The sequence below is a fragment of the Budorcas taxicolor genome, chromosome 6 (genome assembly GCF_023091745.1).
Source record: "Budorcas taxicolor isolate Tak-1 chromosome 6, Takin1.1, whole genome shotgun sequence".
Lineage (NCBI taxonomy): Eukaryota > Metazoa > Chordata > Mammalia > Artiodactyla > Bovidae > Budorcas > Budorcas taxicolor.
Genome location: NC_068915.1, coordinates 19,308,635 through 19,336,039, shown reverse-complemented (window position 1 = coordinate 19,336,039; position 27,405 = coordinate 19,308,635). Strand labels below are relative to the sequence as shown.

At 35.3% G+C, this 27,405-nt stretch overlaps 1 protein-coding gene across 1 annotated transcript; it reads left to right on the top strand.

The window, feature by feature from the left end:
* The first annotated feature begins 64 nt into the window (after nt 1–64).
* On the top strand, nt 65–27,131 carry AIMP1 (aminoacyl tRNA synthetase complex interacting multifunctional protein 1). Its single transcript, XM_052642028.1, has 7 exons — nt 65–128; nt 8,848–8,981; nt 10,926–11,039; nt 13,446–13,613; nt 19,911–20,122; nt 23,114–23,282; nt 26,324–27,131. Coding segments are annotated over exons 1-7 (966 nt in total). The 5' UTR covers nt 65–126; the 3' UTR covers nt 26,491–27,131.
* Nucleotides 27,132–27,405: the final 274 nt, after the last annotated feature.

Here is a 27,405-nt window from a genome sequence, read left to right as displayed (position 1 = left end):
TCTGTAGACCGCTCGGGCGTTTAGCGAGGACACCTTATTGGGTCCTTTCTCACTTCCTTCGTGAGGCGGAGGCGCTCCTTACCTGCTCCCGGCCGAAGCTGCTGAGGTGCCTCAGTCCACCGATACATGTGAGTGTTCTCCCCAGACGGTCCCGGGGAGGACGGATTGCGATCGTAGGAGTCCCCTTTCCCTTGCTGGCCTTCGGGAGATAGGACCTGGCCTGCGGGTACTAGCGGGAAGCCCGCGCGCAGCAGCGCGGATCTAGGCCTGAGGAAATATGGAAGAGCTTGGGACCTCTTGAAGGAGCCAAGTTTGAAAAATGGGACGCGGGGCCGAGGGAAAGGATGTTGCTAGAAAAAGTATATACACAAACATGTTTACTTTTGTGCGTGTGAGAGAGCACTGCGTGCAGTGATAGGAATTCGCTCTTTTCGCAGGTAGTTATTCGAAGTCCACCATGTTCCAGGCACCGTTTTAGGCGTTGGTAAAAAGGAATGAGTAAAACAGATAAAAATTCCTTTTTCCCGTAGTTCATGTTTTATTGAGGAAGACACATATTAAACAAAGTTTAAAACATTATCGTGTCTTAGGTTGTAGTGAGTGCTGAAAAGAAAAGTAGTAAAGCAGGGAAGGGGGATATGGCTTGAAATTTTAGTGTGGCCATTGAAGTTCTCACTGAAAAGGTCACTCTCAAGTAGAGGTGACAGAAACAAGAGAGTTAGCTGTAAGAGTAATTTGGGAAGGGGCTTCCCTGGTGGTTCAGTGGTAAAGAAACCATCTGCCAATGCAGGGTACACAGATTCAATTCCTGGTCCAGAAAGATCACTTGGAAAAGGAAATGGGAGATTATTCCGGTATTCTTGCCTGAAAATCCCCATGGACAGAGAAGCCTGACGGGCTACAGTCCATAGGGTCACAAAGAGTCAGACGGGACTTGGTGACTGAACAACAACCATATTTTGCGGTACTAGAGTCAGGCTGAGGGATCAAACACTGCAAAAGCCATCAGACAGAAACTCGCTTGAACAGCAAGGAAGCCTGTACGTCAGAGTTGAGTGAAGGAGTTAGAGCTGGAGAAAGAATCAGAGAGCAAGAACAGGTCATGAAGGATCTTGAAGGGCATCTAGGTCACTTCACTAGCAGTGAAGTGTTACATCCTGACTGCCTTTTTGAAAGGATCTCTCTGGCTGCTGTCCAGAATAGACTGGAGAGAATAGGGTGAAAGACCAGGTAGGACAGGTGTGCACAAATTCTGGGAAGTTACGGTGGTGGCTTAAATCGGGGTGGTAAGAAATGGCCAGTGAGACTTTCAGTCCTCATAATTTAGTTATGCAAGAATTTTAATGGATGATGAATTAATCTTTTTAAATTTTGTTTGGGGAACACTTTAACTCGTAGTGTGAGGTTAGGAGTATCAAACACAAGTTAAAATCATGGCTTTACTATTTAATATTTGAATGGTGTTAAAAAAGCAGAGACATTACTTTACCAACGAAGGTCCGTCTAGTCAAGGCTATGGTTTTTCCAATAGTCATGTATGGATGTGAGAGTTGGACTGTGAAGAAGGCTGAGCGCCGAAGAATTGATGCTTTTGAACTATAGTGTTGGAGAAGACTCTTGAAGTTCCTTGGACTGCAAGGAGATCCAACCAGTCCATTCTGAAGGAGGTCAGCCCTGGGATATCTTTGGAAGGAATGATGCTAAAGCTGAAACTCCAGTACTTTGGCCACCTCATGCGAAGAGTTGACTTGTTGGAAAAGACTTTGATGTTGGGAAGAATTGGGGGCAGGAGGAGAAGGAGATGACAGAGGATAAGATGGCTGGATGGCGTCACTGATTCGATGGATGTGAATCTGAGTGAACTCCGGGAGATGGTGACGGACAGGGAGGCCTGGTGTGCTGCGATTCATGGGGTCGCAAAGAGTCGGACACGACTGAGCGACTGAACTGAACTGAACTGAGACAAGTCACATAATTTCCCTTGAGTTTATAAACTGGTTGTAAAGATTAAATGACAGTGTATGTAGTATGCCAGGCCCATTAAAATAGTGGCTACTATTAATTAACTGTGTTCTTGGATTAGAAATGGAAAAAAACAAAACAAAACAGTGGTGAGTGCACCTATAATGTAAAGGTTTGGTTAAATCCTGTTGGGAAAAATCTTACCAGATAAAAGATGACCTTGCTTGGTAGAGGGTCTTGGGGAAACCAGGACATATCCCTTTTAAGATTTTTTATATATGTCACTGGACAGAAAGCTTTTCTGTGTTAATGGCCATAGTGTTTGAGATACATGGACTGTCTTCTCTTAGCCATACTCTCATAGCCATCCCTTAAGCCCTGCAGCATCCCCTGTGTCCTCATTCATAAAGGGGAAGAAAGCTCTGGTGAGTAAAGAAAAACAAGAATAAATACAAATTTCCAGTTGTAAAATGATTGTCACAGGGATGTAATGTACACCATAGTGACTATGGTTAATAATAGTTTTGCATATTAGAAAACAGGAGACTGAATCTTGATGGTTCTCATCATAAGAAAAATAATTATAACTATGTATGGTAAAGGATGTTTACTGGATTATTGTGGTGATCACCTTGCAACCCAATCAAAAAATGGGCAGAATATCTAATAGACATTTCTCCAGAGCAGACATACAGATGGCCAAAAGGCACTTGAAAAATGCTCAACATCACTAATTATTAGAGAAATGCAAATCAAAACTATAGTGAGTTATCATCTTACATCAATCAGAATGGCCATCATCAAAAAAAATCTACAAATTATCAGTGTTGTAGAGGGTTTGGAGGAAAGGAAAACCTCCTGCACTGTTAGTGGGAATGTAAATTGGTGCAGCCACTATGAAGAACAGTATGGAGATTCTTTAAAAAACTAAAATTAGACCTACCATATGATCCTGCAATCCCAGTCCTGGGAAGATAGCTGAAGAAAATTATAATTCGAAAAGATACACACACCCCAGTGTTTACCTAAGCATTGTTTACTATAGCCAAGACGTGGAAGCGCCTTAAATGTCCATCAAAGAGATGAGTGGATAAAGAAGATATGGTGTGTATAGACACACATTTGTGTGCACACACACGTATCCACAATGAAATACTACTCAGCCGTTAAAAAGAATGAAATAATGCCATGTGTAGCATGATGAATGAACCTGGAGATTATCATACTAAGTAAAGTTAAGTCAGAGAGAGAATGACAAATATCATACAATATCACTTATATGTAAAATCTAAAAATGAACTTATTTACCAAACAGAAACAGACTTACATATGTAGAAAGCAAACTTATAGTTAGCAAAGGGGAAAGATGAGGCAGGGTGGTGTAAATTAGGAATTTGGGAGTAACTTACACTCACTGCTTTATATAAAACGGGTTAAGTAACATGGGCCTACTGTATAGCAGAGGGAACTATGCTCAGTATTTTGTAACAACCTATATGGGAAAAGAATCTGGAAAAGAAAATATGTGTGTGTGTATATGTATATATCTGAATTACTTTGCTGTGCACCTGCAACTAACACAACATTGTAAATCAGCTATACTTCAGTAATATAGTCACAGCTAATGAATGAGAGGCAGAGCTGAAATTTGAATTCATCCCCTGAGCACATACTTGAAAGCAAAAAACAGTAAATTCAAAGCAGGTATTTCAGTACATAATACAGGATGTGACTAAATGTAAGAGAGCATTAGATCAGTTAGATCAGTTAAATCAGCGATGGCTTTTTCCTTAATTACTGGAGCCATTATACAATTGACGACATCTTATATTTGATGAGATACAATGCTTAGAGTGTCTAAGGAGAATATAAATTTTTAGCTAATTGCAATTCTGAGACAGCAAAATCAGATATTTTGAGAACTAGAGACTCACTTCCAAATTTTTGTGGAGTTCTGTATGCTATAAAGTAAAAATGAAAATCTGTAGTTAAAACTGCCATTTCAAAGCAACTGTTTGATTGGTTCCTAACATTGAGAGACTGGGGTAGAAGATTTGTTAATTTTTAAAATACTGGCAATTTAAAATCAGAATGGGGAAGACTACTGAAGAGATTGCTGAAGTAAAGGGAAGCCATTTAGAAATGATAGGGCTCTCAGGGACTTCCCTGATGGTACAGTGATTAAGGCTTTGCCTTCCAATGCAAAGTATGAGTTTGATCCCTAGTCAGAGAGCTATGATCCCAAATTCCTTGTGGCCAAAGAAAAACATAAAATACTGGCAGTATGGTAACAAATTCAATTAAAAAAATTTTTTTTAATGGTCCATTAAAAAAAAATCTTAAGAAATGATAGGAATCTCAGAAATAATTTTTTATGTATGTGTTTTAATGATTAAGATACAGTCTAAATTCATGTATTTCATAAAATCAGCTTCACCTGGTTTTATGATTAGTGGCATCTTACAGCAGCATTTTAGGTTTGATGAAATATGGTGGTTATGTTGAAAAAAACAATGTGACAGGGCAGAGTAACTTAGTTAATACTTTACAGTTTTTTATCATAGCAGTGTTTATTTTTTAAAATTTAGTAGAGGAAAAAGGAGAAAAAAGCTTGGACTCTTACTGTCCAAATACAGTTAACATACTGGGTATACTGTTTTCTTCTCTGTAAATGTTTTAGATTTGTAATTACTGTGCATGCAGTTAAGTATTATATCTATTTTAATCACATAATCTTTTTTTTTTTTTTTAATTTTGGTGCAGAGTAAGTCAGCATTCCCAAACTGTTGTAGAAAATTTTTGTTCAAGTAAATTTTAATAGCGTTTCGTTGGTTAGCATTCCATGGCTAAATACTTCGGGAAGTGCGTCATAATCATATCCTTTATTGATATTATAGCTTGGGCATTAAAGGAGTTAACTACAGAATCAGACAGACCTAAGTTTTAATCCTCATTTACTAACTAGCCACATGACCTGAGGCAAATTAATTTTAAGTCAAATTTTCTTCTATATATAATGGAGATAATAGCTGTATTTGTAGCTGATGTATGCACAGCATTTAGCCAGCCCACGATAAATGCTCTGCAGAAGTTACCTGTTATTAACTTTATCATCTTGAGAAATCCTCTATGTATTAGCATATTAAAAGCTCTGAAGAGACTAAGCAGGCCTAAAATTTTGAAATCCAATGGACGCTCAATGTAAAATTGAACCCTGTGCAGCAGTCAGCACAGGGTAGTGAAATGAGCACTGGCTTGAATGATAAACATTTGTCTGAACTTAAAGCAGTGACCTTAAGCTAGCATTGCTGCCCTAAACATGAAAGTGGAAAGTGGAAGTGTTAGTTGCTCAGTGGTGTTTGACTCTTTGCAACCCCATGAGCTGTAGCCCACCAGACTGCTCTGTTCATTCTCCAGGCAAGAATACTGGAGTGGGTAGCCAGTCGCTTCTTTAATCGGTACCTGAAGAAAACTGAGATGGCTTCATCCACAGTTATTTTATGTATGAATGGTTGAATAGGATCCTTCTGTATTCTCAGTATTTTAAGATTTCATAGCTGACATAAGTGTTTTCCAGTAACATATCTGTCTGTTGCTAATACTGTTTCTTTTTTCTATCTTATTTCTCCTGTTTATCCACTTAGTAGTTAGAAAATTCATTTTTACTGAAAGTTTCAGGTAGCTCATGTTTCTAGGTCCTGGTTTTTACCAATTTAAAACTAGACCTTAATTTAAGCAAGTATTTTTACACTTACAGCTAAGGATATAAATTATACTTATTTTTATAATATATTAACTAAATTAATATATTATAATTACATATATTAGTTATTTTTATGTGGATAATATATTAGTATCCTGCAGTATTTAAAGTATAAGAAAAGCTGGATGGTGTTTTACCTGTTCATATTTGAGTGAGAGATACATACGTTTTATTGAGAAAAAACTTTCTTATAAAAATGTTTAAAGTTTACTTATAAAATAAAGTTTATTTATAAAAATGTTTAAAGCTGATTGTTAAACCATTTTCTACCAAATGAATTATTAACTAGTCTTACCAGGCTGTAATTTTTTTCCTGTTTTTGGTCGTGTCTGACTCTTTGCGACTCCATGGACTATAGTCTATCAGGCTCCTCCGTCCATGGGATTTTCCAGGCAAGAGTGCTGGAGTGGACTGCCATTTCCTTCTCCAGGGAATCTTCCCCACCCAGGAATCGAACCCAGGTCTCCCGCATTGCAGGCAGACGCTTTACCGTCTGAGCCACCAGGGAAGCCTAATAATAAATTGGTTTCCCTGAAATGGCTACTCTTTTCACTTTATATATCCTAACCCCTCACCATTAGTTCACAAGGATTTTGAGGATTATTCTGTCATCTCCCTTTATCACATTGTTTCCTCTTATGTGTACATGTATTTATATGTTTAACTTATTTGTGTTTCTGTGTTTTGAAACATGGCATTCTCTCTTCCTAAACAGCCTGTGCTTCAATACATATCACAAAAGTTATATTTTACTTAACTCATAACTATGTTTTCCAGGTAGTTAATAGATTTATTTCAGGATAATTATAGATCTTTTTTGCTTGTAGACTAGGATTTATTACCTCTATTTTGTGAATTATTTTTAGTCTTAGTTTTGAAGCTGTTTTGTAAGTTTCATGTTTGGTTTTGTAAGCAACTTGATGTATTTGTGAGATGGCTTTATGGAACTACTGTTCAATTTATGAGACCTGTTTTACACTTAAATCTATTTATTTCATATCTGTTAAGAGAAGTTTACTAGTGTTTTTTCTAATATGTATCACTAATTTCACATTCATCTTAGTATCACTCATCAAATATTTCATTGGTAGGGAAGCAAATGGAGAAGGCAATGGCACCCCACTCCAGTACCCTTGCCTGGAAAATCCCATGGACGGAGGAGCCTGGTGGGCTACAGTCCATGGGGTTGCTAAGAGTCGGACACGACTGAGCGACTTCACTTTCACTTTTCACTCTCATGCACTGGAGAAGGAAATGGCAGCCCACTCCAGTGTTCTTGCCTTGAGAATCCCAGGGACGGGGGAGCCTGGTGGGCTGCCGTCTATGGGGTTGTACAGAGTCGGACATGACTGAAGTGACTTAGCAGCAGCAGTAGCAGGGAAGCAAAAGTTACAACTTATGCCAAACAATTTAGGCCAAATCTGTTAGCGATAGCTGTATTTCACCTATTGAAATATGTAATATTTGGTCATTACTTATGTTAAACTGAAATAGACGTCAAACTAAAAGAATGCTGTAACTGGGATACTAAAGGTTAAAAAAAACATAACTTTTTTACTTTAAATTTTCATCATATGTCCGTGTATTTTTCTCTAAAATTCTGGCTTTAACATTTGAGGAGCAATAGCAGGGTTATTGTGTATTCACTTTTGGTTAAAAATTGGCAGAATTTAAGAAGTTATATCTTCATTTTCACTCTCGTACATTTTTTTCCCTCTATTTTTTTAAGCTATTAAGTAATAGTCCTTAATAGTCCATGGAGCAGTTTACTGTGGCTTTTCCAGATTAACCACCTTTGCCCCATTTATAGTTTCTTCATTAGTAACAACTTTATTTTTATAAGGTTTTTAAAACTTCTTCTGTATCATACGTTGTCACTGTTAGCATAAAGATTTTTGAGGGTTGGTTTTCTTTTTATAAAAAGTAAACATCTCAGTATTCTTTGCCGAATAATTTGAAATTTTAAAACAATCATATTATTTGTCCACTGTTAGCCAATTTTTTAATAAAACTTCACTGCTGTATATGTATCATTTATTTAAAATAACTGTTTCAGCAATGTTTGTGTCATGCTTTGAAGTGTAAACTGATGCTAAATTAAGTAAAAAGCAATTCTTAGTATTGTTAATGATTAACCTTTTGTCATTGTGACTGTCTTAATATTTGGCAGTATAAACTTCATGAACTTGGCTTCAAAAGTTTGAACTTTCGAACATGATGAATTAATCCCAGAATTTTGCTTATATATGCAATATCTGCATACTGATAGGATGTCTTCTAATTTCTATGAATTATTATAAAATTAAAATTTTATTTTTTCTACAAAAGGAAATAGAATTATATGATATACAGACTTCTATATATGTCATGTCAGTGTATGTATATATAATATATATTATGTTAGAGTATATGCTATTACATAGAATTCTAATATATTTGAATATATTCAATATTCTAATATATTTGAATTCTATATATATTGTCAGGGTGTCTATATATGTATAGAATTCTTTATATATGTCTATATATAAAGAATTCTATAGAATTCTCTCTATATATAATATATACACACTGACATTATATCTCAGTATCTATATGATTAATATTGATGTTTCCTAATTGTTGATCTTTTTCTTTTAATATTGTCTTTCCTAATTTACATGTTCTTCCTTACATGTAAGTTTGTACATAGTTAAATAGACAGTAGAAATACCCAATACATGAAAGAAACATATAAAGAAAAAATTCAGTAATTGTCTTTACTTTGGAACTCAGGTATAGTACTCAGTTATCTCTTAGTTAAGTTGTTATTAGTCTGTCTCTTACTGTTCCTGTCTTATGTCATAATATTCTGCAGTATTTAAAGCTTGCTTTAAAACTTTAACCTGAAATATGATTAAATATCGTATTTTCTGCTTTTGGGAAAAAATGAAATTTTCTTTTCCAATCAGAGTGAGGAATTAATCTGTTAACATTTCTGCTGCTTAATTGATTTGTTTGTCTAATATATGGTTCTATTGCAGTAGAAATGTTTTTCCTTTCAGACTGCTTGTTCATGGTATCCTGTACAATAAACTTACTTATTCTACAGTATAATATATCACTTTCATTTTTTCACTTAGGATTTTCTGCCGTTTCTTGGCAAAAATGGCAACTGGTGATGCTGTTCTGAAGAGATTGGAGCAGAAGGGCGCAGAAGCAGATCAAATTATTGAATATCTTAAGCAGCAAGTTGCTCTTCTTAAGGAGAAAGCAAGTAAGAAAATTCGAAAATTTAAGTTTTCTAGGGAGATACTTAAAATGAATTCATATAGTGATGACAAAAAAAAAAGTGTTTACCACAGACAGTATTACTTCACAGTCTTGATGATGACTTCTGTATTCCTTTAATGTTGCAATTACGAGTGAAGAAATATTCTGGGATTAAGATAAGTTAGAATTGGTGTATGGTGAACACGTAATATTTAGAGAAAACAATGTGTTAATTCAAGACTAATAAAGAAAAATCAATATTTAAAATAAGTTGGTATAGAGTTAGAGACTAAAAATGAAGAAAGCTGGGTAAAATCAAATAGAAACTCAAATATCTCCTTTAACTTCATATAAAAGAAAAATCTTTACTTTCACATTGCTCTCTTTTTGGGTATTTTCTGAAATGGTTTTTACAGTTTTTTCCAGTGCTTATGTTTTACCTCAAAATTGCTATGATGTATTCACAAAAATATCAAATCTAAATTTCTGCTTCTAGAATTTAGGTTATTTTTTGTGTATGTTATTTCTCAATAGCCAATGGTAATGCTATGAAAATTCCAAAGTCTTTTACCATCACTTATTTGAATAAATGCTTTTCTCTGCTACATAAAACTGAATGACTTACAGAATCCTACATTTACTATCTAAAAAATTTTCCCTTTATCAAATTTTTCTTCTTTTTAAATACTGTTTTAATTATTTTTATAATGTTTTATAAATATTCTTACCGTTTTTCTTACAATTTAAAAAGGATTTTTCTTACTGTTTTAAAAAAATTTTTAATGCTTCTTTCCATTAGAAGGATGAAGAGATTATAGAGATGTATGTAATATAGAAGAGAATTAAAAAGGACATAATTTATGGAGGGTAGTACTGGACTATACTGCTTGACGGGAGAGTGTCACATGCTATGTGATTTGCATACATGGAAACAGCAGAAATGCAGCAGGCATAGTACGGAGTGATGTAATAGTGTGCCTTTGTGTTGGCAACCCAGATACCAAAATCAGCTTTGAGTCATGTTTTTGATTTACTCAAAATGATGAATGATGTTTCTTTAGATAGAACTCTTGAACAAAACAAAGTACAGTTCACGCTTGATTTGCATGGTACTTGATTCCTAGAAAATTCAGAGTATATTGAAAATGTTAAAAAATGTTTAAATGTAAAAAATAACTAGAATCTAGGCCCAAATAATAAACAGGATTTCACCTGTGCATCTGTACAATGTCAGTGCAAAATCCTGCAGGATATGAGACAGTTCTTCATTTCACAGGAATATCTAACCTATTGCAGAACATCTGAAATCCCTGACCTCTGCCCTCCAAATGCCAGTACTGACTCCCATTATTCATGACAGCCAAAAATTCCCTTACAGATTTTCAAAGTCCCCCCTAGAGAGCGGTACCAACCCCACTGAGAATCCTTGTCTTTGATATTTTGTATACCCTATTGCTCACCTTTAACACACTATGTTGAGCAAATCATTTCGTTTAATGTTTGACCAGCTCTATTTTTGAGACATTAGGAATTAAAGAGTTTTCATTTCCCTTTACAAGATACTGATTAAAAAAGGAAGAAATGACAACAATTTTTTATTGTTTGGTATCATTATTAGATCTTAGACTTTGAAAAAAGTTTAATGTATCTGATATTTGTCTCTCAGTTAACCTGTTAATAACACTGAACGAGGTTCTTACACTGTCATAGCATTTTTATAAAAGCTAGGAAAATGATTGATAAACAAAACCTCTTCTGTTTTTACATCAAGATTTTCTCCCTTTCTCTTTTAAATATCATGTTTAATAAATATTAAACTGATTCAGAGGAACTGGTGAAACATTTGGTTCTAGCTTTGTTTATACTGGCTATGTTTTTATCAAGTAGTATTCATAAGAAACCTTGTAGAAAACACAGCTATATCTTAACTGGTGGTTCTTGATCCCAGTTTTGCAGGCAACTTTGAGAGAAGAGAAGAAACTTCGAGTTGAAAATGCTAAATTGAAGAAAGAAATTGAAGGATTGAAACAAGAGCTAATTAAGGCAGAAATTCAAAATGGAGGTGATTAATCATAGAAATGATAGGTTGATTCATAACAATAAATATTACATGCTTTATTAAGTTGGGTTTTACGCTTGATTACTCTTCTCATCCTCAGAACTGCCCTTCTCATGCATTTATCCTCTTACGTTGAAGAGAACATACAGACTTAGAAAAGGCAGATAGATGATCTTGCCTAAGATCATGCAAAAAGTGCCAAAATTGGAGTTTAGAGAGCTGCGCTCTTAATCTCTGTTGTGATCATCACTGATCCCCTATTAAACTCGATCATCACTATTCCCGATTGAGTAGAGTTGAAAATAAGCCATGATAGTATTTAGTTAACATTTATTAAGTTTTGCTGTATGCCAGGCACTACCAAGTGGTTCATATACGTTATGTATTTTATCCTTAAAATCTTATGTACACAGATATTCTTGTTTTATACATTGACGCTTAGAGATGTAATTTGCCTGAAATCAAATATCCAAATCAGCAGATATTTATCATTTCACCTGGTATGTTGTAAATGAAATGAAAGTTTTTAGTGAATTATTTTAAAAGTGCCTCAGTTCAGTTCAGTTCAGTCACTCAGTCGTGTCCGACTCTTTGCGACCCCATGAATCGCAGCACACCAGGCCTCCCTGTCCATCACCAACTCCCGGAGATCACCCAAGCTCATGTGCATCCAGTCAGTGATGCCATCCAGTCATCTCATCCTCTGTCGTCCCCTTCTCCTCCTGCCCCCAGTGCCTCCCAGCATCAGGGTCTTGTCCAGTGAGTCAGCTCTTCGCATGAGGTGGCGAAAGTACTGGAGTTTCAGCTTTAGCATCAGCCCTTCCAATTAACACCGAGGACTGATCTTTAGGATGGACTGGTTGGATCTCCTTGCAGTCCAAGGGACTCTCAGGAGTCTTCTCCAACACCGCAGTTCAAAAGCATCAGTTCTTCGGCGCTCAGCTTTCTTCACAGTCCAACTCTCACATCCATACATGACCACTGGAGAAACCATAGCCTTGACTAGATGGACCTTTGTTGGCAAAGTAATATCTCTGCTTTTGAATATGCTATCTAGGTTGTTCATAACTTTCCTTCCAAGGAGTAAGTGTCTTTTAATTTCATGGCTTCAGTCACCATCTGCTGTGATTTTGGAGGTCCCCAAAAAAGTCTGACACTGTTTCCACTGTTTCATCTATTTCCCATGAAGTGATGGGACCGGATGCCATGATCTTCGTTTTCTGAATGTTGAACTTTAAGCCAGCTTTTTCATTCTCCTCTTTCACTTTCATCAAGAGGCTTTTTAGTTCCTCTTTATTTTCTGCCATAAGGGTGGTGTCATCTGCATATCTTGAGGTTATTGATATTTCTCCTGGCAGTCTTGATTCCAGCTTGTGCTTCTTCCAAGCCCAGCGTTTCTCATGGTGTACTCTGCATAGAAGTTAAATAAGCAGGGTGACAATATACAGCCTTTTCCTATTTGGAACCAGTCTGTTGTTCCATGTCCAGTTCTAACTGTTGCTTCCTGACCTGCATATAGGTTTCTCAAGAGGCAGGTCAGGTGGTCTGGTATTCCCATCTCTTTCAGAATTTTCCACAGTTTATTGTGATCCAGAGTCAAAGGCTTTGGCATAGTCAATAAGGCAGAAATAGATGTTTTTCTGGAACTCTTGCTTTTTCCATGATCCAGCGGATGTTGGCAGTTTGATCTCTGGTTCCTCTGCCTTTTCTTAAACCAGCTTGAACATCTGGAAGTTCATTGTTCATGTATTGCTGAAGCCTGGCTTGGAGAATTTTGAGCATTACTTTACTAGCATGTGAGATGAGTGCAATTGTGTGGTAGTTTGAGCATTGTTTGGCATTGCCTTTCTTTGGGATTGGAATGAAAACTGACCTTTGCCAGTCCTATTCGGCCATAAAAAAGCATGAAATTTTTCCATTTGCAGCAACGTGGGTGGACTCAGGCAGGGTATCATGCCAAGTGAAATAAGTCAGACAGATAAAGTCAAATACATATAGATGGAATCTAAAATTACAACAAACTAGTGAATACAATAAAAAACAAAGCTGATTCATAGATGTAGGGAACAAAACAGTGGTTTTCACCGGAGAGAGGGAAAAGGGGTGCAATATTGGAGTTGGAGGTTAAGAGATACAAATAGTTGTGTATTAGATAAGCTACAAGAATATATTATCCATCATGGGGAATATAGGCAATATTTTATAATAACTATAAATAGAGTATCACATTTAAAATTGTTAATCATTATATTGAATACCTGTAACATTGTATATCAACTGTATTTGTTTCAAAATAGTTTATGATTCAGAGTTTCATAGTTTTCAGTCATGAAAACTGTAAATGACATTTCATTTTCTTGAAATGAAACTGTTTGTTTAACATAAATGACATTTCATTTTCTTTGTCAGTAAAACAAATACCATTTCCATCTGGTACTCCACTAAAAATGGATTCTACAGTTTCTGAAAATGAGATACAATCTATACCAATAACAACCGTATCTTCTGGTGCTAAAGAGCAAGTAAAAGGAGGAGGAGAAGAAGAAAAGAAGATGAAAGAGAAAGCTGAAAAGAAAGGTACTTTTTAACAGTTAAATTTGTTTGGCACTTAACTAGTTTACCAAATGTCAACATTTTTTATAACAGTGTCGAGAAGAAAGTTCAAACTTGTATGAATTAGAATAAAGCTTAAGAACAGTAGGATAGTGGAGCATTAGAGGTGGGCCCTCAAGGGTTGTAAAGGTTGCCCGGGTCGACAGGGTAAGAGCATGGCTTGAGGTAGAGGGGCTAAGCATAGCTCAAACCAGAAAGGAGAGAACCACATGCAGGTTGGCTTGACTGAATTTGAACGTATTTGTAGGGGACAGTTTCAGAGAAGTCACAGCAGAAGTTAGCTTAGAAGCTGTCATGAAGATAAGAAAGCAGTGTTCCAGTCAAAGTAGAATGTCTGAATTAGCATTGGGGAGTTAAAGTTTTAGGATCCGTAAGAACTGAAGTAGACAGTATATCACTGTCCACCTAGACAATTAGAGTAGAAATCTTGCAGTCAACCTTAACTTGTCACTGTCCCTCAATTTTTGTATCTAATTGACTGCCAAAACCTGTACAGTCATATCTCAGGGATATTGCAGATTCATTTCCAGACCATCAAAGCAGATAGCACAAGAGAGCAAGTCACAAGAATTTTTTGGTTTCCCAGTATATATGAAAGTTATGCTTACACTGTACTGTGGTCTCTTAAGTGGTCAATAGCAGTATACCTAAAAAAAAAAACAAACTGTACATACCTTAATTAAAAATACTGTATTGCTAAAACATGCTGACCATCACCTGAACCTTTAGCAAGTCATAATCTTTTTGATGGAGGAGAGTCTTCAGTGTTGATGGCTGCTGACTGATCAAGCTTATGGTTGCTGATGGTTGACTGGTTGTGGCAGTTTTTTAAAATAAGACAATAATGAAGTTTGCTGTATTGGTTGAATCTTCCTCACAAACTATTTATCTGTAGCACATAATTCTGTTTGATAGCATTTTACCCACAGTAGAACTTCTTCCCAAATTTGAGTCAGTCTTCTCAAACCCTGCCAACTGCTTTATGAGCCAGATTTATATAATGTTCTGAATCCTTTGTTACATTTCAGCAATCTTCACAGCCTCTTCACTAGGAGTTGATCCCATGTCAAGAAACGACTTTCTTTGTACCTTCACTAGAAGCAATTCCTTATTCACTAATATTTTATCATGAGATTGCAGCAATTTAGTCACATATTTAGGCTCCATTTGTAATTCTAGATCTCTTGCTAAATCTGCAGTTTCTTCCTCCACTGAAATCTAGAACTCCTCAAAATTATACATGAGGGTGGGAATTGACTTCTTCCCAACTCCTGTTAATGTTGATATTTGACCTCTTTCCATGAATTCATAATGACATCTCAAATGGTGAATCATCTCCAGAAGGTTTTCAATCTACTTTGCATCATTCTGTCGGAGAAATTACTATATGTGGCTGCTATTGCTTTAAAAAGTGTCCTTCTTAAGAATAAGACTTGAAAGTCAAATTCATTGATCCATGGGCTATAGAATAGATGTTGTATTAACAGACATGAAAACAAGCTTAATCTCACTTCACATCTTTATTAGAGCTCTTGGGTGACCAGGTAGATTGCCAGTGAGCAGTAACATTTTGAAAGAAGTCATTCTTGTGAGGTGAAAGTCTCTCAACAGTGGACTTAAAATATTTTGTAAACCATGTTGTTAACAGATGTACTGCCATCTGTTTACAGGCTTTGTTGTTCGATTTATAGAGCACAAGCAGAATAGATTTAGTGTCATTCTTAAGGGCCAAAGGATTTTCAGAATGGTAAATGAGCCTTGGCTTCAACTTAAGGTCACCAGCTGCATTACCCCTAACAAGAGAGTCAGCCTGTCCTTTGAAGCCAGGCATTGACTTCTCCTCTCTAACTATGGAAGTCCTAGGTGGCGTCTTCTTACGATAGAAGGCTTACAATTTTTATCTACATTGAAAATCTGTTGTAGCCACTTCAGTAATTATCTTAACTAGACCTTCTGAATTGCAGCTTTTACATCACTTGCTGCTTCACCTTGAATTTTTATGTTATGAAGACAACTTGTATCCTTCAATCTCATGAACCAAGTGCTGCTAGCTTTAACCTTTTGTTTTTGCAGATTCTTATCTCTATCAGCCTTCACACAATTGAAGAGAGTTAAGGCTTGGCTCTTGGTTAGGCTTTGGCTTAAAGGAATATGTCTGGTTTCCTCTTCTCTCCAGGCCATTAAAGCTTTCTCCATATTATCAACATGACTGTTTTGCTTTCTTACCATTCGTGTCTTTTCTGGAGTAGCACTTTTCGTTTTCTTCAACAACTTTTTTCTTTGCATTCACAACTTGGCTGTTTGGCACAAAAGATCCAGCTTTTGGCCTGTGTTGGGTTTCAACATGCCTGCCTCACTAAGCTTAATCATTCCTAGCTTTTAAATGTGAAGAGTATGTGACTTTTCCTTTCACTTGATCACTTATTAAAGGCCATTGTAGGGTTCTTTTTTTTTTTAATGACAAAGAGTTTTAAAGTTTTGTTGTTGCTTTTACACTTCAGAGTCTTGTATTGATGCCCTGGTCATATCTTTATGTAACAAAAACATAAACATTTAAACTCATTTTTTGTATTATTGGACCATAATGTTCTAAGAGAGTTCGGTCCAATAGATAATATAACATGAAGTGTATATATAGTTTAATGTTTCTGAGCAATCTCATTAATATAAAAAGCAAGTGAAATTAATTCTAATAATACATTGTAACCTAATACACTGAAAATATTATTTGAACATGTAACCAAAATAGAAGTTATAAATGAGATAGCTGCATTCTCTTTCTTCATTGTAGGGTTCTTTCTTAATTGGCGTAATTTTGGCCAGAGGAAAAGGAGAGAGACAGATGGGTTGGTTGATGGTCAAACAGTCAGAACACACACAGTTATTAAGTTTAGCCTTTTATATGGGCATGGTTTGTGGTACCCCAAAGCATTTACAATAGTGACATTAAAGATCTCAGACCACAGATCACCGTGACAAATATAATAATGAAAAAATTTGAAATATTTTAAGGATTACCAAAATTTGACACCAAGACACAACGTGACAAATGCTGCTGAAAGAACGATGTCAAGAAAGTTGCTTGATGCAGAGTTGCCACAAACCTTCCTTTGGTAAATAATGCAGTTATCTGCAAAGCACAATAAAGGGAAGCACAATAAAATCAGCTTTGGCTGTAATTTCTACCACCAAAACCTATCTGGAGCCCAGTTCTGTGCTGCAATTTTATAGGTGCTACCAGGTAATTCAGGCTTCCCAATAGCTCAGTGGTAAAGAATTCACCTGCCAATATAGGAGACAGAGGAGATGCAGATTTGATCCCTGGGTTGGGAAGATCCCTTGAGGAGGAAGTGGCAGCACACTCTAGTGTTCTTGCCTGGAAAATGCCATGGACAGTGGAGCCTGGTGGGTTACAGTGCATCGGATCACTAAGAGTCTGGCACACCTGAAGCGACTTAGTACCTTGTGACACCAGGTAGTCCAGGTTCTCGTGATCTCATCTGAATTAATGTTAAAGCCTCTTGTTTTCTAGTTTGTCCTTACCTGGCCGCTAAAGCTGTTTTTCTAATCATAAATCTAACTCCTTATTTTAACTTTCCTTTATTCCTTTCTGGACTTCATTTTCCCAAATGTCAAAAAATACGTTTTCATCATTCATTACACATGCCTCTCATGGTACTTAAACTCTAAATTTTTTTGAAAAATATAAAAGGGCTGAGGGATTCGTAAACCGATCTAAGCCATTTTAGCACCTAACTCTTGTCCATTCCTTTTGATAAGCATGAATACTTCTAGGTGTTGTGCATCCTCTTCTACATCGCTTCACCACTAGGTGGTATGGTTACAAAGGAAGCAAGTCAGACTGATTCTTTTTATGAATTTTATTAAGTAGGCACAAAACATTCCTGCAACCTGTTTTTATAAGTTTGGTAAAAAGTCCATCCTCAAAGAGGATGCACTGTTGTGGCCACAAGATCAATCAGTCTTATGGTTAAATGAGACAACAAAGTCTTGCTTTTGAGGAGGGAGCATCCAAGACCAAATGGAGATCTAGGTCTTGAATACCTGTGTTCAGTAGAACTTTCTGTTCTGTATAGCTGGGTTTTCCGACACAGTAGACATAGCCATGTGTGGCTGCTAAATGTTTAAAAACGTGTCTAGTATGACTAAAGAACTGTATTTTAAATTATTTTAAATTTAAATGTTAAAAATCGTATGGAGTCAGCAACTACTGTCTTGGGCAGTGCTGGAATAGAGGACTGTTTCATCTATGTTGACTGCCAAGATGGCCAAAATTCTGCTCTCGCAAGGGCTGTGGGACATATAGACTCTTTCTGTACTACACTTACGAGCATTACTCATTTGTTAATGAAACATTTCTAAAGTCTCTTTATGATGACTAACAAAGTTCTTGGTATGGAATTTCATATTTACAATCACCTGTGTAATGTAAATCCCTGAAAAAGGTATTTCAAATGCCTAAAGTTTTAAAATTCATGAATATAGCTATATCATATTGTTACAGTAGTATGTATGTTGTTCAGTCACCTACATGTGTCCAACTGTCTGTGAACCCATGGACTGTAGCTTGGCAGGCTCCTCTTTTCTTTGGGGTTCTTCAGTAAAGAATACTGGAGTGGGTTGCCATATGTAGTGTTTTAAATGCATAGTTTATCACTCAAAGATAACTTATTAAGATTTTTGTAGTAATTATATATATATTATTTTGTCATTTATTTTGAACTAGCTGTACTTTCTCTTTTATAAGCAATCTTTGTGAAAATTGTGAATGTCTTTTATGCAAAATCATCTGTTCCCACTCCAGACAGAATTACTCTTCCCTGTGCTTCTGTATTTCTTTTTATTTGTAATATTTATCACATGTTCATTATGTATATCTGTCTTTTTTTTTCTTTAATATTATTGATGGCCACACTGGTTCTTCAGTGCAGACTCTTCTCTGTTGTGGCAAGTGGGCACTGCTCTCCAGTTTTGGTGCACTGGTGTCCCACTGAAGTGGCTTCTCATTGCAGAGCATGGGCCCTAGGACACTCAAGACTTCAGTAGTTGCAGCTTGTGGGCTCAGTGGTTGCAGCTCCAGGGTGCAGGCTCAGTAGTAGGGCACAGGCTCAATAGTTGTGGCGTACAAGCTTAGTTGCTTCACCACATGTAGAATCTTCCTGGATCGCGGGGATCAAACCCACGTCTCCTGCAATGGCAGGTGGATCCTTTTCCACTGAGCCACCAGAGAAGCCCACATCTGTCTGTCTTATAAGAGATTTTTAGTGCCTGGCTAGTGTACGCCACTCATCTTACTTTTTTCAGTGCCTTAGATCTCAGTAAATATTTATCCAAAGATGAAACAAAGTAGTTAAGAAACAACGCTTTCAAGTCATAAGAGTTTATGTCCTACAGATTAGGAGGTAGTTTTGTCTTACTTTTTTTTTTGCCAGAGAAGATAAACTTTAGGAATTTCAACTGTATTCAGGTTGAATTTTGACTTAATGGCTAAAGTGATCTTATGCTTAGAAGAGTTATATTATCAGCATGTAAATAAAAGTAGAATTTTGAAAACATAATCAGAATAAAATGTTTTCTTCCACTCAAATAGTTTCTATAGACAAATCTAAAGTCCTAATAAGTCTTCAGAGGAGTATAAGAAATGGAGAAATTCATTGTGTACTTACTGGTATGTTTAAGTGGTGAGAGACATTTTTATCAGAGAAATTATATTTGATTGTAGTTCATGCTGTCAGTTGGCTACTTATGATATTCTTTCTAAAGAATTTTTCACTCTTGTAGAGTCACAGTAAATCTAAAAGGATTTTATCCTCTCTGTTTCAGGAGAAGGGAAATTTTTTCTGTAGAGGGTTATTTACAGACTGTTAAGTCTCTGTTACAATTATTCCACTCTGCCAGAGTACCAAAGCATGCATAGACAGTATATAAAGTAATGAACATAATTTTGCTCTAGTAAAACTATTTCACAGGCAGCAGGCTGGATTTGACCTTGAGCCATAGATTACCAACATCTACTCTGTGTCTTTAACTAGAGATATAGACAGTTCAACAGAGAAATAGCTTAAAGGGGATTCAAGATGTGTGACATGGATAATTCTTTCCTTTGTTACTTAAATGAAGATAGAAGATAAACCCTCATTTTTTTTTTTCTTTTAAACTCATCAGAATCAATACTGTGGAGATTTTAATACTGTATTTTTGTTTTACTTCTAAAGCTTACCCTTTGTAACTATTTTTTAGGAGAGAAAAAGGAGAAAAAACAGCAACCAGTAGCAGGAAGCGCTGACTCTAAGCCTGTTGATGTTTCCCGTCTGGATCTTCGAATTGGTTGTATCATCACTGCCAGAAAACACCCTGATGCAGATTCTTTGTATGTAGAAGAAGTAGATGTTGGAGAAACAGCCCCAAGAACGGTGGTCAGTGGCCTGGTGAATCATGTTCCTCTTGAACAGGTAATCTATGTAGCTAAAATTATTTCTACATATGCTTTTCGGTGTCAGTCCCTCTTTCTTAATGTTTTTTCATGTAATTTTATATCAGACCACACAACATGAGTTAATATTGATTAATTCAGTTGATGATTTTAATATGATAAGTCCACCAAAAAGTGCCCAGAAATACCAAAAACTTGCCAAAGATCTGTAAATTAAGATCAAAGTCATGACCATAGAAAGAAGAAATGATGTATTATTTTTTTCTCAGTTTTTGAAAGTTTTGAAAGTATTTTTAGTTAGTTACTTTATCATCACTGTTCCATCATGGAATTTTATTCCCTGATTTTAATTTTAAAATCACCATTATATAAGCTCAGAATGCACCAATCTAGAATTAAGAAAACAAGTCTTATATCTTTATAACTCAAGTATTTTCATACTGGAAGAAGAAAGAGGAGAGGGAATTTTGAAGATTGAACTTGAACTTTTTAATGGTATTCCTTTATTCATTAAAAATAGCATGTTTTAAAATTTTATTATTTAGGTATTTATATATATTTCCAATGCAGACATTAATAATTTATAACTTGCTCTCTCTAGACATCTTCTATAGAAATTTGCATCATCTACCTATTTCCTCTGCTCCATGGTGCTTCAGAGATACTGCAAAGATCATACTCTTCCACATTAAAATAGTTCTGCCTCTCGGTTCTTTGCCAGCCCTGTTGCTGATTGACTTTGTGAACTTGCACAAGTCCCTACGTTAATTCATTCTTATTTTTAGATGCTGATATTTACTGTGAATCTGCACTGTGCCAGGAACTGTTGTAGGCAAGTGAATAGAAAGAAAGAAAAATATGTAGATAGATGAATGATAGATTTGTTTTTAAAAAAAAAAAAACCCTGGGATTTGCCTGGTGGTCCAGTAGTTGAGAATCTGCCTTTCAATGCAGGGGATGTAGGTTTGTTCCCTGGTTGAGGATCTAAGATCCCACATCCATGGGGCAACTAGAAAGAACTCTGTGTGTAGCAGCTACTAAACTTGTGTGCTCTAAAGGTAGCATGCCACAGCTAAGAGCCTGCATGCCAATAATTAAATAAACAAAAGCCCCTGCCTTTTTGAAGCTCATATCTGGGAGGATCAGAACTTCCATGATACACAGTGTGTTAATATCAGGAAAAAAATAAAGTAAGGAAAGAATCTAGAAAGTACTGAAGCTAGTGGAAAAAAGTGGCCAGGGAAAAGCAAAGTGGTATTTAAGTAAAGGTCTAAGAAAATGAAGAAAACAAATAGTTCTGCTCTTATGGAATACCATTTTCAGGCAGCCCTGAATCAGATGTTATCCTGGGATGTTCAAAGAACAGCAGGAAGCCAGTGTCATTGTAGCAGACTAAATAACGGGAAATGTGATGGGAGATGAAGTCAGATAAGGATGCCAAATGCTGTAGGGTCCTGGAGATCATTGTAAAGACTTTGGCTTTTTCTCTGAGTGAGATGAAAGCCACTGGAGGATTTTTGAGCTAAGGGATAATATGGTCTGTCTCACATATTAATAGTATCATCTGGTTGCTTTGTTGAGGTAAGAAAAATGGAATTAAGGAGATCAGTGAAGAAATTTCTCTTATCTGTGAAAAAAGATAGACGACACTGGTGTGTGCTTTTTCTTTTTAACATTCATTTTGTATAGGACCAGGACCCTCTCATAACAACTTATGAAGTTAGGTTCATAAGGAACCCTGGAGAAAGAACCAATTGATCTTGAGCCAGCTCAAATTTGAAAAACTCCTGCTCATTGGGGCTTCAACTTTTTTTGTTCTCCTGAGTTACAGACTAGTTCTTCTTTTCCAAAAGCTGTCATTCACAGCCATATGCAAAGTATTTATATACACATCTGAATCTAACCATCAAGTCAGTACTAGTCAGCAGTGTATAAAGTAACTGCATTTAGCTTCCTAAAACTCTATACCAAATTTTGTACATTTGTTTATTTTTCTAAGGTAAAAGTCTACAGGCTATCATCTGATTCTTAACAGACTGCATCTAGCTAACCCTGTTGTTTTTTTGTACACATTTGGTGTAACGTTTTTTTATTAAGTTCCCATATATGTGGCATCTTAAAGTTATTTAATGTCTGAAGTGAATAAGAATTCATAAAGATCACCAAAAAAGGGGACTTTTCCATTTGAACCTTAGGTTCATTTTTTTTAATCTTAGAACGTGGGGGTAAATTTGTACATAATATTTATTTATAAAATTCATCTTTCATCTAGAATGTGTCCTGTTCCCACATTGCAGTGACCCTTCTTGAATGTTATTTTATTTTAAACCTACTGAAAGAATTTAAACAACTGTGTCCCTTATTTTTGCTCATTGACGAAAAAGTTGAGACCTCAACTCTTGAAGTTTAAAGAAATTGCTGTTTACTTCTGTAACAAATTATAGAAATAGCTATCGTTTGTTGTGCTGTGCATAAAGCTTAAATTGTTAAGTGATCAGTACTTTTTAATTTAGGAAATGAATCTTGGATAGTATTGAAAATGATCAAACATGTAGGGGAAAAATGTGCATTTATTTTAGTGCTGTTGCTAAGCTAAATGCTTTATATATATGTTGTGATTTAATCCTTGTGGTGTCTTTATATCATTTCCCTCATTTTGTGAGGAAACAGGGAGATCAACTTTATGAGACTCATTGCTAGTACATGAGACCTAGCAATGAAATTTAAAACCAAATCTGTTTCACTCAGTCATTTCTTTATTTTTAAGTGAAATATTATTGCCTCTGCTGTTTGATCTATAATGTATTGTCAGTTTGTAGAATTTTATTTTATTTTTTTCATATTGATATAAGGCTTAACAACGTAAAAGATTATGGACACAGATAAGGATAAAACAGCCACAAAAATAGAACATTTTATATTTAGCATATTACATGTACCTTAATGTATTCTAGATAAAATTATTCTAAATCTTTGTACATCTTTAATCATCAGTGTGTATTTCACACAGATGCAAAATCGGATGGTGGTTTTACTTTGTAACCTGAAACCTGCAAAGATGAGGGGAATAGTATCTCAGGCAATGGTGATGTGTGCAAGTTCACCAGAGAAAGTGGAAATCTTGGCACCTCCTGATGGATCTGTTCCTGGGGACAGAATTACTTTTGATGCTTTCCCTGGTAAGTATTTATTAGTTACTATTTGTAATTTGGGAATCATGGTTCTGAAAACTATTTTGGAACGTTTAAATTTAAGACCACTCCTCTATATGACTTGTAAGACTTTACACTAAATGACCATTCTTAGTGATATTATTGTTAATTGAGATTGACATAAGGTGGTACATTAAGCACAACTGTCTAATTACTCCTTCCCCATGAACACTCAAATTGCATAAAACACCAGAGAGATTGTACCCTAAGTGAAATACTAATTTTGATACCTACTTAACAGAAGAGTGTGATACGGATAGAGAACCAGTTAATGTGCTACAAAATCATTTAAGCGTAGATTATCTCAGAATGCAACATAGAAAGATGAAGAGATGAAAAGTTCAGACAAGGAGCCGAAACGGTATAATTCTCAAAGTCAACCTAGTAATATACTTGCATATGCTTTTACTAGCCTTTAGGATTAGAGGAAATCTCTAAGGTGAAATTCATATGTTTTTAATAATCTAAAAGGAAGGTTCATTTCATATTGTTTCTTCTCTCTAGTAAAGTGCTCCTAAGACAGATGAAGCTTCCTAACATGTGAGAAAGCTTCCTAATATCTGAGAAAAAAACTCTTCAAATAGGTCTTTGGAAGCAGTAAAGAAAGCTTGGCAGATGTAGAATAAACATTCCTTTCATAAAAGTGGAAGACCTCTTAAGAGGAAAAACAGAAATTAAAAGACTATATTGCCTTTTGGTCACGATCACCACTGCTTACCGGGAAATCAAAACACTTCCCCAAACGTTATGCTTTTGGTTAGGATGTCATGTTTATACCTGACAAACCTGAAGTTCTGTTTTTCTAAATTGGAATGGAATGAAAATAAAAGTGAACTTTTTCTTTTAAGATTCAGCATACACTGAAGGAAAAAAAACTCTTGGTTTGTCTTTTCAGATTAATATTTGCCTTCCTTTTTACTTAAATACTTAAGATGAGTGCATTTTAAGTTTTATTTTTCTATATAAATTGTTAAGTCAGATGTTTAGAACTGGAAGAAATCATTTATTTTAACCCACTATTTTACAAATTTAGAAACCAAGACCCAATAGAACTTAGCTACCTACTTAAGATTTGTAGAAAGATCAAAAAATAGATGTGCCTGAATCTCAAATATTACCAGCATTTTTGTTGGTGGATCATTGGCTTGCTATGAAATCATATGGACTGTTTAATCAGAGAAGGCTTATAGTTCTTTTATTTCTGTGACAGCTTTCATTCCCCTTACCTTATAAAGAATTAACAGGTAAGTATTTCAGCATTTGAATCAGTTGTTATTATCTGGACATTACCGTTAAGTAGCGTGGAGTTTTTCTAAGATACTCAGTGACTTAACATTAGAGATGCTAATAGTCCAGAGTGGATTTCTTGCCTTTACCATATTTTTTAATCTTTCAATCTGTTTGGCTGTTGGTATGTATTTATATCTACATCATTGCAGTCTAAAATTCCTTTCATATTCATAGTTTCTCCTTGTGCTTTAGTAAATGAATATGTAGATAACATATAAAAATTTTTCTAAAGTGAAAGGGAAAAACCTAACGTTTAAGTGGCCCATGCAGTTGTTTGAATTATACTCTTATAAAATGCTTAACCAAGCTGAACAGCATCAAATAGTTGATAAACTTGGAGACGTGGGGTCTGTTAATTCTCATCCTGCTTATGCATATCAGTTACTGCTTCTGTAGCAGTAAATCTGAAAGGAAATAACAGTTAATACTATGTATGCAACAGATGATTAGTCTTACTGTATTTTTTTTCTTTTCCCAGAGAGATCCATGATTTATCTGTACTTTATTTTTCAGCATATGTTTTACATTTTAAAGCTTAAGGTGTCTGCTGGTACATTTCGATGTTCATTTGATGTGCTCAGTGTCTAGAGATTTACATTTCATGTTATAGTAAGTGTGGTATAGAAATTGCATTTGGGGCTCAAGCCTTTGAATAACGATTTTTCAACTATAAAACTATTGCTTCCATAAAGTTTAGAAGATGCCACATAATATATTTATAATAATGGCTAAAACCCCTACCCACTCCTTCTTTAGTCTTAAATCCTATAAAGCCATAAATTATTTCAATATCTAGTCCCTAAAGTATCAACCAAAAATAACTTGAACACAATATTACAGCAAGAAGGCAAAGACATTGACACTCCCTCCTCTTTCTTTTCTTTTTTTTTTTTTTGAGAATGCACTGGATTTAGTCTGATAATAAATGGAAATTTGCATTCAGACTTTTCTGAGATCATGATTATTCCTGTTAGTTTTGAGTCTTATTAATAAATCTGAGTTGATGGTTAATCTCAAAGCATGTATAACTGCAAGACTCTTAAGCTTCTGGACCCAATTACTCTTTAAAAATGGGGTGTTTCTTTGGTATTGAGTGGTATGAGTTTTTTTATATATTTTAGATATCAGCACCTTATCAGCCAAATTGTTTGCAAGCTTCTTCTCTCATTCAGCTGGTTTTCTTTCAATCTCACCAAGTAGAATGGGCAGCAGATAAAATTCAGAGTAGTTATCATATTTAGCTAGATAACCCTAACACTTAAGTTATTTCCAGTACTGTAGGAAATCTTTAAGTACTGTAGCAGCAATTTAGTCATTTTTTGTTGAAACATATAGTAAAGCATAAGCTGCTTCTGCCATGTATAAAAATGCAGCACATCAAATTATGCTCTCATCTGTTCAAAATCTTTCTTTATATGTAGTGATAAAATGAGTATCTTGTAGTTTCCTTCTGATCATTTGGGGAATAAAGTAGCTGTACAGCTGTTTCTTAAAAGAGTGAAAAATAATACCTTTAACATTCGTAAGGAAATGACAAACTATTTTACCAATTAAGAATATAAAAAGTGCTGATGTCATAGAACTAAAGTGTTAAAAGTAAATATTTAGATTCTTATCAGGTCTAAAGATCAGAGATTGTATCTAGGACAATTCACTAGAAATCTCTGATGACAGTTTATTAATATGTTAGCTATGTATTATTTTTCCTCTCCCAACAGGAGAGCCCGACAAGGAGCTGAATCCTAAGAAGAAGATTTGGGAGCAGATCCAGCCTGATCTTTACACTAATGATGTATGCGTGGCTACATACAAAGGTGCTCCCTTTGAGGTGAAAGGAAAGGGAGTGTGTAGGGCTCAAACTATGGCCAACAGTGGAATAAAATAAAAACACTTCAGTTTCTGAAATAACATTAGAGAAAACAATAAAAAGAAATAACATTTGTCACTCATAGCTAAAATACGACTGGCTCATTTTTGTGGTTATTTCTCTTCTAGATTTGAGTAGTCTTTTATCTAATATGTATTGTTTTCCGTTGACTAGAGAAACACTACATTTATACCTGTAGGTTTTGAGCCTACAAGGAGGAATTTGCCTGTTTCATGCTGATTGATTGTTCAGTGATTGTGTTGGCTAGCACATTGCTTTTTCTTTATACATTTAGAAAACTTCAGATTAACATTTAGTTTCTCATTTGTAGGCACATGTTGCTTGCAATTTGAAGCCCTCTTTTAGTATCTTTATTATAAATGTCTTCTCTTTAAAAAGACAAGTTAAAATTTCTGTCAGGCTTATTAACTAATCATATTGTAATGGTATTGAAGATGACCATCTGTTGATTCTAAAGAGCCAAAAGCTAGGATACGTGGCATTTGAACATTGTTGTTATTGTTTGCCAGAGTAACCCAGATTTGTATACTTACAGTGATTTTTTTTTTAAAAGACTGAAACTTCCAACTGTGTAGTGAACTTATTTTTTGCATCTAACAACATAATAAATAATAATAGTAATAAATCTTGACTGTCTAAAGAATAAACACATTGTAAAGTGTTGCTAATATAGATTCCATTAAATTGACCATTAAATAGTCCACTTTTTATCCTAGGTGACTTCAAAGATTCTTTAGATACCTAATAAAAGATTATTTATAGCTTTATCTTTAGAAGAACATTTAAGATTGATATCTTATTTTTTCATGTACCATCATACTAAATACATATGAAACACATTAAAAGAAATATATTTCAAGAATATATATTAAAATAAATTGTAACCAAAAATTTAACGTGTAAGTTTAAGAT